Raw genomic sequence first — 10194 nt, 5'->3', positions numbered from 1 at the left:
TCATCATCATCATCTCCCCCATCATCATCATCATCATCTCCCCCATCATCATCATCATCTCCCCCATCATCATCATCATCTCCATACCCATAGCCACTCGCCCCCCCCCCCCCCCCCCCGCCCCCCACCCCCACCCCCCTCCACCCAACCGTCTGCTCAAATACCTCTCCCGGACGACACACGGCAATCATGGCCAGCACAGGGCCAGGGGCGCAAGAGAGGTACTATGCACGGCTAACCAAGGGCATGGTTGTACAGGTTCGGGAGACGGCGAAGATGGGCAAGGGCTTGTTTGCCACCGAGGACATCAAGGCCGAGACGGTCATACTCCGTGAGCAGCCCGTGGCGAACATGCAACATTTGACAAATCGGAAAAAGTTCCGCGCCTGTGCTCACTGTCTCCGTCCGCTGGGGCCTCTAGAAGAGGCTATGAACAAGCTCGTCATCGCCTTGGATCTTCTCCCCTCGTCATCGATCTCGTCAAACTGCTCTGCTTCCATCTCTCCGGGCTCGCTGCCGCTGGTTGATGAGCTCCTCCCTCACCCGCTCCCGCTTCCTTTGCCATGTGCTCATGCTGATGATGGATGTGACATCGAGTTCTGTTCCGAGTCATGCCGCTCGGTCTCTTGGGCTATGCATCACTCCCTGCTCTGCATCGGTGCCGCCGCTGCTGAGGGCAACATCGCCAAGCAAGTTGCGCTGAAGCAATTGTGTGACGAGGTGCTCGAGGAGACCAACGAAGCCTTTTACATGGCCGCGCAGATCTTGGCTTACGTCGTCTCTCGCTACAGAGCGATGAAGCGCCCAGACCTCGACCGCGCCCGCCTGCCCATCTCGCTCCTCCACTCGCGCCCGTGGTGGGAGGTGGTGTGTCCCGCCGAGAGCGACGACGACGACGAGTACGGTCACGAGTACGAGTATGAGTTTGATCGCGAGGCGTTTGAAGCTGCCCATCGCGCTGATGTCGAGCGCCTCGCCCCGATGCTGTGGGCCATTGTGGCCGATAGCGATCCGGCCCTCGCACCGCTTTTCACTGTCGACACGCTCGCACATGTCATGGGCATGTTCGAGATGAACTCGGTCTCCATGCTCGTCGTCTCGCCCGTCCACACCTACCTAGAACAGATGCGCCAACTGCCCGCGAGTGAGCAGTTGCGGATCTCTGCCGCAGGTGGGCCCGTTCTCGCTGCCCTGGCCGGCGCCATGGACCAGCTCGGCAACGAGGATGTCGAGGGCCTCGGCGTCTTTGCCGTCCACGCCAACACCAACCACTCGTGCGTGCCCAACGTCGAGTCCGCCAAAGACCCCGAGGATCCTGACGGCCTCGTCGTCCTCATCACTCTTCGCGACATCGCCGCCGGTGAACAGCTCTTTGTCTCGTACGTCCCGGCCGAAGCTGACTACGCCACACGAACTCGCGAGCTGCAAGAGTACGGCTTTGTCTGCACCTGTCCTCGCTGCGAACACGATCGCCTGCTCAGTGACAGCGGGCAAGTCAATCCAGCGTACAACGATGCCAGTGCCGAGTCGTCGTCATAGTGTTAGTGCTCGCTCGGCATCCATCCAAAGAAGTGAACAAAGCCGTGGAGCGTGTTCGCCACTCCCGCTGGATCGTCCTCGTGGAGCCAGTGTCCGACGTCTGGAATAATCTTGAGCTGGAACTTGCCCTGCATCTGGCCCACCATCAGCTGCGTGTCGAGCCGGTCGGTGGCGGCGAGTACGAGCAGCTTGCGGTGCGGTACCGCGAGGAAGAGCTCCGAGAGCCCGATGTACCACGAGTCCCACTGATCCGCCGAGCTCGCCAGCGGCGTGCGCCACACTACGCCCTCGCCGCCGTCGCCAGCATCCACCACGAGTGGTGGCACTGTGGTCGCAGCAGAATCTGGGTTCCGCATCAGTCCCGTCGCGAGGTGCCACGCCACCGCGTCGTCAACGCTGTCGAAGCTTGCCGGCCGCGCTGCAAGAAGCGCACCCATCCCGTCGGCTGCTGCAAGCGCAGTTCCTTCGACCACATCCAGAACCGTCAGCCCCACAGCAGGCAGGCCGGCCGAGAGCTGCGGATCCGCCGCAATCCGCGTCGCAACAGCGCCTCCCATCGAGTGGCCCACCAGCACAAGGTGCGCCGCCGGCGTCGAACCGTCCCACCCTGCCGCCGGACACGAGCTCTCGCTCGCACCACTTCCCGGGACAAGAAGATTGTGATCAATCAGAACACGTCGCGCCGAGTTGATTGCTGCGCCAATCAGCGTCGCCATGTCCAGCGGCCCATCGGTCGCGCCGCCGTGAGCTGGAAGATCCATGGCCACGATCGAGAGGCCCTTGGCCACAAGGTGCTTGGCCATCGGTGCGAATGAGAGTGCTGACATGCCTCCGCCGTGTATGCACACAAACACCAGTTGGCTCGCCTGCTCATCGCGGGTCTCGGCAAAGGCAGGTCCGCCAAAATAAACCGGCAGCTCCAGACTGCCCGATCCGCAGCTGCACTCGGTCGTCGAACACACGCCCGTCGTCACCACCGTCCCCTGCCCAAAGTACGACGCTCCGATCACAGAAACTTGCTCGCCTTTGCTGCCACTGCTCATGACTACCTGTACTCCAGATCTCGTCCAGCTGAGATGATGTGGTGCTGCGTACAACGTCGAGAAAAGTGTCCTCGACCGGGACTGCCGCAGGCGTCCGTCGCAGCCGCCGGCCGACTCGCTCGCCCGTCAACACCCACTGGTAGCACATTTTGCTCTGGATCGCGAATGACGACAGGATTCCACGCCCAACTGTCTCCTCCCACATGATTTCTTCTGTGCGAGCGCTCTTGTCATGGAATCATCCCCTTGACAAACCCTTGTCCTCGAGTCGCATCAGACTCTGATTTGGAGCTGATCACTGATCAATCGCCAACGTCGTCTCTTTCTGCTTTTTCCACCATCCCCCACCCCTTCTTTCGCACCCTCCCCCGCTAACCCCACTTCCAACATCACCTCAACATGCCAGTTCCAACCTTACACTCGATCGCCTCTGTACTTGCGACCTCAAGCCTTTTGGGGCAGGAAAAGGTACGCCTGTGTGATGAAAAACTCAAAAATTTTGGCGCCTTTTGAACGAATGTCCGTTGACCGCCCAAACGACGTTGGCGTTGAGCGAGGAGACGGGCACGGAGGAGGTGAAGGGAGACGGGCAGGTAAAGGTGGAGGACAAGACTCGACTCTTTGACCATTGCTTGGTAGTATAGAGATAGAGACACATCGAGTGTGTGAGTGTGATTAGGTATGAGCTCTTGGCAGAGTATCCGCCGAGGACGACATGCTGTCGATGATAGCATGTCGAGTACGAGCTCGACTGGCTCAGGTCTGGCGGCACTGGCTCCTGGTCGGGCTCCTGGTCGGGCTTCTGGTGGTGGATATGTAGGTGCACACCGGAGCACGGCTGCTGGTGGGGATGGCCATTTGTCGGGCAATTGGCATGGCGGAAGAAATTCAAATCGGTACCACGGCGAGACAACGTTCGGCGAGACAACGTTCGGCGAGACGACCATGGGTGAGACAACGTTCGGCGAGACGACCATGGGCGAGACGACCATGGGCGAGACGACCTTTGGCGACATCTCGCTCGGCGAGACGACGTTTGGGGGAGAGACGACGTTCGGGGAGAGCTCGATGGGCGAGACGACGATGAACGAGACCGGAAGGAGTGCTGGCTTGTCAGAGGCGTCGTTTGGCTCGATGACCAGCTCAATGGTGTCTATGCAGGCATCGCGTCTGTTGCCGGCTTCCGTGGTGCCAGCGGTTAACGATGTGAGAGACGACATCTTTGGTGTGGTGGCTCGTGGAGAGTACGGAGTTTTGCGGCAGTACGTCGCCGCGGGCCTGCCCGTCACCGAGCTCAAGGATCCGAGCCACAACAACGAGTCCCTGCTACACATCCTCATCCGCTCCTTTGGCAACCATCACTACCGGAAAGAGCTCATGCTCCTTGCCAACGCAGGTGTCGCTATCAACGGGATCGATGTCCACGGCAACACTCCGCTGCATCTGGCGGTCGAGCTCGGGCACGCCCGCGCCGTCCGTCTCCTCCTCCTCCTCGGCGCCGATTACACCATCCGCAACCGGGTCGGCGGCACGCCGCTTGCGCTGGAACGCGCCGCATCTGTCCTCCGCTCGTCCGAGGCCAAGTTTGAGTCGACCATGCCCATCTCACAGTGGCGGGCAACGAGGCACGATCCAGTCGCCCGCGCCGCGCTCCGCGATCAGTGGCTTACGGCGCTGGCCGACGATGAGGCTCGCCAGCTTCAGCTGGAGTGGGAGCGCGCTCGCGAGTTCATTGCCCAGGGTGACCTCAAGTGGCTCAAGTACGCCGTCGAGAACACAGGTGTCGACGTCAACGAGAGGTATCCGGATGCCCATGGCGGCGTCACCCTCCTCATGTTTGCCATCGCCAACGGCAACGGTCCGGCGGCAGAGTATCTGCTCGAAATGGGCGCAGACGTCAACCAGGTCACCATCGAGGGCTGCTCGGCGCTTCACTTTTGCGTGACCGACAACCCAGCCGAGGCGCCCGAGCGGATGGACATGCTGCTCACGCTCCTTGACCTGGGCGCTGATCCGACTCAGGTCGGCGATCCGCATGGCGCCACCGTCGACGCTCGCGGTGCCGCCTCACTCGCTGCCGCTTTCAACTTGCCGCGCATCGGCACGCCGGCCCAGTACGCCGCCACTCATGGCTGTCACGACATGGCCCGGATCCTGCTGCAGGCCGAGGAGGAGTGGCACGCCAAGAAGCGTGCCGCCACGCCTCCACTCTCGCTCTCGCCCAACCCATACAAGCGCGACGCGCGGGCCCAGACCAGCATGGGTGCGACCCACGATGCCCCGGCGGGGCCATCGCCGGGCTTTGCTGCCCGCTACGGCTCGACGGCTCCGGCTTCCTCGGCAGCGGGCTCGCAGACACCAGCCTCTTGGACAGAGCGCTACTACGCCCAGCAGGAGGCGGGACGCGGGACTTACCCGACGTCGTCGTCGATGAGTGCGGGTACGAGCCAGGCGAGCCACGGGTCGATGACCACTCCTGCCCCGCGCCGGGCGACCCTCGCTGGCGCCGCGCTTGCTGCAGCAGGTGGTCCGCAGCAGGCAAGCGTCGGCTCGTCGGTCGTCCAGGCTGCCCTCGACGCCCGGCGAACAAGATCGACTACAGCCACGCCGCGCAGCGGCATGACTACTCCCAATCCAGGCGAGGAGCTCATCCCGCGAAGCCGCGCAAACTCGACCGCCAACTCGACCACGTCTGGTCAGAGCAGAAGCCGGGCAAACTCGGCGGCGTCGTCGATGTCAGGCATGAGCATCGAAGCTCAGGCCCAAGCTCAAGCCCATGCGCATGTCGAAGCCCAGGCCGAAGCTCAGGCCCAGCCAGAGCCGCGGCCTGCACGGCCTCCGCGGCCGACCCAGCTCGGCGAGACGCCGGTGCCAGCCCAGATGCCTGCGGTGGCTCCGCAGCATGCGCAGATGACCCGCGGCGAAGCAGCCCAGCCGCAGCATGCAGTCCATCGTTCGGTCGGCGCCATGGCGCAACAGGCCGAGATGTACGACTCGCCGTCGCAACAGGCGACAGCGACGCCAGACGGCCCGTGGACTCGGCGATTCTTCCAGTCGGACGCCAGCAATGGTCAAGTTAGTGACGCGTCGTCATCCGCAGCTGTCGCCGCTGGCAGCCACACTCACAGCGCGCGGATCCGGGCTGCAGCTGCCATGGCGGACCCGCTGCCGGCATGGCCGGCGCCGGTCTCGCCGTCACAACTGCGGACTCCACCTGGCGTGCCCGCTTACCGCCAGCAGCAACAGCAGCATGCTGTCAGTGGTCACGAGCAGCTGGATGCGCGCGCGGATGCGGTTATGCAATCGGTTTTAGGTGAGTCTGAGGCGCGGCAGCGGCGCGATCGCGCGATGGCGGCGGCGGCTGACGCGGCAGCCGCTGCCGCAGCGGCAGAGGCGTCTGCCGCTGCGGCTGCGGCGGCGGCGGCGGCGGCAGCGGCGCAAGACCAAGTGGGCCACTCGCCCCGGGCGTTTGCTGGTGGCCGATCGACGCTGCGGATGTCGGCGGATGGGCGAGCCCCGACGTTTGCCGAGTCGCTGGCCGAGGCCAACGGCGGAACAGGCGGCGAACGGGTTCGGATCCGGCGGAGGAAGAAGATCGGTAGGAGCGAGCAGGCCAAGAGCAGCAAGGGCAAGAGCAAGGGCCGCAACGGGAAGCGAGGGCGGACCGGCAAGGCCGTGGCGCCGTCGCAGCTCGCGCTCGGCAAAACGGTGTCTGTCTCAGGCTACGCCGATGGCATCATCCGCTACCTTGGGCCGACCTTCTTTGGCCAGGGCATCTGGGTCGGGGTTGAGCTTATGAAGCCTGTGGGCAAGCACGACGGTTCGGTCTATGGCTACCGGTACTTCAAGTGCAAGTCTGGTCATGGGGTGTTTGTCTCGCCCAAGGACATCACGTACGCCACCGATCCAAAGAAGTGGATCCCCATCGGTGTGTAAACTCGTGTGCTCTGCCGCGGCGTGCGGACGGAGCCGAGACGCCCACGGCAACAAGTCCGCCAGCGGTCTGCGACGGGCACTACACTCGGTAGAACGCTGCGTCTGAGCCGTCAAGATCAAACGGCTCGGCACCCGACGCGGTTGGGTCATCGTCCAATGCCTCGGGCTCGCCGCGGGTGCGATCCGAGGATGCGGACGATGCGCCGTCGTCAGAGGCCGGCGGCGGGCGGACCGGCGGCTTGTTGGGGACGTGAAGTTCTGCGCCGCGGCGCTGGTAGAAGAGCAGGTAGGCAGCAGCAGAGACGACGTCGTCATCGCCGACAACAACCGAGGTGGACGAGTCGTTAAAGTAGTGCCAGCGGCCGGTCTGGTGGTTCTTGGCGTGGGCCGTGTAGTGGCCTCCGCCGAGGCCGCCAAAGTGGTCCGAGACAGCAAAGAGATCGTAGACGGTGGCCCCGGCTACCTGCTCGGCGGCCGACTCGGGGAGGAACTCGCCGAGGTCGAGGCCCTCGAGCGGAAAGTCAATGAGGACGTCGATCTTCTCGCGCGAGTAGCGCGACTGACGGAACCGCTTGAGATGAATGACCAGAACGTCCGGGAGCGAATAGAGGTCAAACTTCTTCGTCGCCTGCCGGAAGGTCTCACAGTCTGGGCAGTACCACAGGTCTTCCTCGCCCAGCTGCTCTTCCTTGGTAAACTTGCGGAGGCACGAGAGTACGTTGGGAGCTTCGTCGTCGGCCTTGGGTGGGAGCTCGGTGACGGCGCGGCAGGCATCGGCGCCAGCCGTGTCGTAGCATGCGTCAAGGAGCTTGGCATTCCACGTGGCGACAAAGGTGGTCTCGGCGGCGGCCGAAACTCGACCGCGGATGTACGAGTCAACCGACGGGCCGCGGCCATCCGGGCCGAGATGGACAAGCTTGGTCGGCGTCTCCTCAGGCACCCCAAGCGTGGCCCAATCGACGTCCGAGTCGGACGAGTCGGACGAGTCGATCTCGGTCGAGCCCGAGGTCGAGAGCGTGTCCGAGAGGGACGAGAGCGTCGAGCCGGAGATGCTGGGCGTGTCAAGGTCTGAGTCGTCGGTATCGGACGAATCGAGGGCGTCGACGCCTGCTCCGCGCGCAGCGGCCCTGGCAGCCGCGACCACCTCGCGGACAGCGGCCTTGGCCGCGTTCTTCTTCTTGGTTCGCTCGGCAACCTGGATCTTCTTGACCCTGTGCGCGGCGCGGCGCTTGGTGCGGGCGGCCTTGGCGGCGGCGCGACGGGCGGCCTTGCGCTCGGCCTTGCGGGCAGCTCGCTCTTCGGAATCGCCGACGAGGCCTGCGGCGGCCAGGTCGTCGTCAGTCGGGCGCGAGACGTAGCGGGCGAGGCTGTCGAGAAGTGCTTCCTCCACAGCGGCCTGGTTGGCTACAGGCTTGGCGAGAAAGACGAGCGAGGGGACGCCAAAGGCGACCTGGGTGAGCACGGGCTTGCGCGAGGCACGGTAGAAGGCCGAACGCGGGGCCCGGAACTCCAGCTTGGTGTGCGAAATGGGAAACGCCATGTACGGGCAGCGGGGATCGGAGAGCGGCAGCGCCGAGCCGGTGGTCGGCGGCAAGTTGGCAGCATCGGCGTTGGCCTTGAGTGCGGCGGTGTTGGAAGAGTCGGAGTCCGAGTCCGAAGCAGCTGGCGCCTCATCGGGCGGGGCCGTGGCGTCGGTGGGTGCAGGAAAAGTAGGCTGGGCGAGGGCCGGGTTGTACGGCGGGAGAGTCGCAAGAGCCTTTGGGATCTCGTAAGCAACGAGGACGTCCTCGTCAAGGATGTCTGCGAGGGCCTCGTAGTCCGAATCAAAGGTCTTGTAAAGCTTGTGGTCATAGATCTCGACGAGGATGAGGCGATGCGGGTCCGAGCTCACGAGCGAGGCGACCTTGGACTTGAGTGTGGCGACAGTGTCGCCCGGGGCGGCGAAGATCTTGGCGATGACGTGCTTGGCGGTCGGGTCGGCAAGCACGACTCGGACGGTGAGCTGGCGCGGGCCGCCGTCGGGAACCGGGACGGAGAGGTACATGAACGGGTCAAAGGTGACCGAGACCTTGCCGCAGTCGGGCATGGGGCAGACAACGCGCGACTTGAGCTGGCCCTGGAAGAGGTCGACAATGACCGAGTCGTTGCGGCGGAGATGGCCGGTCCAGGCCTCGCTGGCGACAACATCGTCGGGGCGGCCGGCAGCCTCGACAACCGGGACGAGCGGTTTGTCGAGGATGCGGTTGAGATCCTCGTGGAGGCCATCAAGGAGAAAGGCGATGAGCTCTTGCGAGTCCTGCTGGCCAAAGCCGACAAAGCGCGGCGCAAAGCGACCAATAGTGTACTTGAACGAGCGCGGGGCGACCGAGGCGTAATTGCCCGACCACATGAGCTTGAGGAGGGCGACAAACTCGTCGGCGACCTCGCCGGACATGCCGAGCGGATTGTCACGGTTGATCTCTGGCACGTGCTTGTCGGCAAGGAGGTACTCAACGAGCTGCGGTGCGTGGGTGATGCACTGCAGGCCCGAGTTCATGAAGCACGTGTTGCCAAGGTTGGAGAGCCCGCAGACGCCCGGGACGGCGCCGATGCGCTCGACGCCGGCAGTACCGAGCGGTCGCGCCCGGCGAGCGACACCGCCGGGGCTGTACGACCACTGCGAGGTGGTCGGCGGGAACATGTTCCACCCGTCGGCGCCGCTGTCTGAGTCCGAGTCGGAGACGAGCGCCACGATCGAGTCCGAGTCTGACGCAGAGGCCACGCCGCCGTCGACCGGCACAAGCGAGATCAGCAGTTTCTGCCCGTGAACAAGGCATGCACGATCGAGGGTGTGACTCTCGGCGAGATCCGATGACGCCGGATCGAGCAAATCCTCGGCTGCCACGTCGCCAAAAAAGTTATGGCAGTGAAGGACATGGTCGTTATCGACGTCGAGATCGAGAGCGTCAATGATGGCGGCACGGAGGTCGGCAATGGTGGCGAGCTTGGAGAGGTGGAGAACAACAGCGTCGGTCGCGAGGTCCGGTGCGAGGACAAGGCGAAGCTTGAGTGGATAGACCTCGCAGACGAGCTGCGACGAGACACCGAGAGCAATGACGTGGCGGGTAATCCGCGGGCCGCCGCCGTACCACGCCACCAGCTGATCGTAGCCCGGTGCGGGAATAAGCTCGTAATCGGTCCCGTCCAGCAGCCTCTCCTTCAGCTCGGGTGTCTCTGCGTCGATGTCGACCACCAGCGGACCGTTATCAATAGCACCAGGGAGGGTAGACGACGAGTGTCCATCAAACAGACCTGCGTACGCCTTCCATTCATCAAACCACTACGGACGAGAGCAAGCCGACAAAGAGTGAGAACAGAGGAGAGGAAAGAGGGAGACAGAGATCAACCAAGGCCAAGCCCAGCTGTAGAGAAGAAGGGAAGGAGGGAGAACTTGCATGCAAATCTAACAAACGCAGGCGTCATTTCCCAAAGATTTTTTCAGCCGAAATAAAACACGCCAGACCCCCCAAAACATATATATGTATGTATGTACGATGATGGTGTCGGTACAGAGAGGCTCAGAGAGAAAGAGAAAGCTGTGACGGGGAGGGGGGGACGGGAACGGGAAGATGGTGAAGAGAGAGAGAGAGAGAGAGAGAGAGAGAGAGAGAGAGAGAGAGAGAGAGAGAGAGAGAGA

General features: G+C 63.4%; 4 protein-coding genes across 4 annotated transcripts; 2 read left to right on the top strand and 2 right to left on the bottom strand.

Moving 5' to 3' along the window:
* Positions 1-189: 189 nt before the first annotated feature.
* AMSG_10069 (set domain-containing protein) lies at positions 190-1484 on the top strand (the record flags this gene model as incomplete). The annotated part of the gene is made up of 2 exons (XM_013898448.1): positions 190-1379; positions 1430-1484. The coding sequence occupies 2 exons, from the start codon at positions 190-192 to the stop codon at positions 1482-1484; spliced, it is 1245 nt and encodes a 414-aa protein (XP_013753902.1).
* A 57-nt stretch (positions 1485-1541) lies between these two features.
* Positions 1542-2730, bottom strand: AMSG_10068 (protein phosphatase methylesterase 1; the record flags this gene model as incomplete). Its single annotated transcript, XM_013898447.1, has 2 exons — positions 1542-2588; positions 2635-2730. 2 exons carry the CDS (start codon positions 2728-2730, stop codon positions 1542-1544), a joined length of 1143 nt encoding a protein of 380 aa, XP_013753901.1.
* Positions 2731-3527: 797 nt separating this feature from the next.
* On the top strand, positions 3528-6560 carry AMSG_10067 (uncharacterized protein; the record flags this gene model as incomplete). Its single annotated transcript, XM_013898446.1, has 2 exons — positions 3528-5652; positions 5896-6560. The coding sequence occupies 2 exons, from the start codon at positions 3528-3530 to the stop codon at positions 6516-6518; spliced, it is 2748 nt and encodes a 915-aa protein (XP_013753900.1). The 3' UTR covers positions 6519-6560.
* AMSG_10066 (ubiquitin carboxyl-terminal hydrolase) lies at positions 6369-9980 on the bottom strand (the record flags this gene model as incomplete). Its single annotated transcript, XM_013898445.1, has 2 exons — positions 6369-9837; positions 9966-9980. The coding sequence occupies 2 exons, from the start codon at positions 9978-9980 to the stop codon at positions 6598-6600; spliced, it is 3255 nt and encodes a 1084-aa protein (XP_013753899.1). The 3' UTR covers positions 6369-6597.
* Between the last annotated feature and the right edge of the window lie 214 nt (positions 9981-10194).

This window comes from Thecamonas trahens (assembly GCF_000142905.1).
Source record: "Thecamonas trahens ATCC 50062 unplaced genomic scaffold supercont1.55, whole genome shotgun sequence".
Lineage (NCBI taxonomy): Eukaryota > Apusomonadida > Apusomonadidae > Thecamonas > Thecamonas trahens.
Note: the sequence above shows the minus strand (reverse complement) of the source record. Positions and strands in the feature narration are given on the sequence as shown.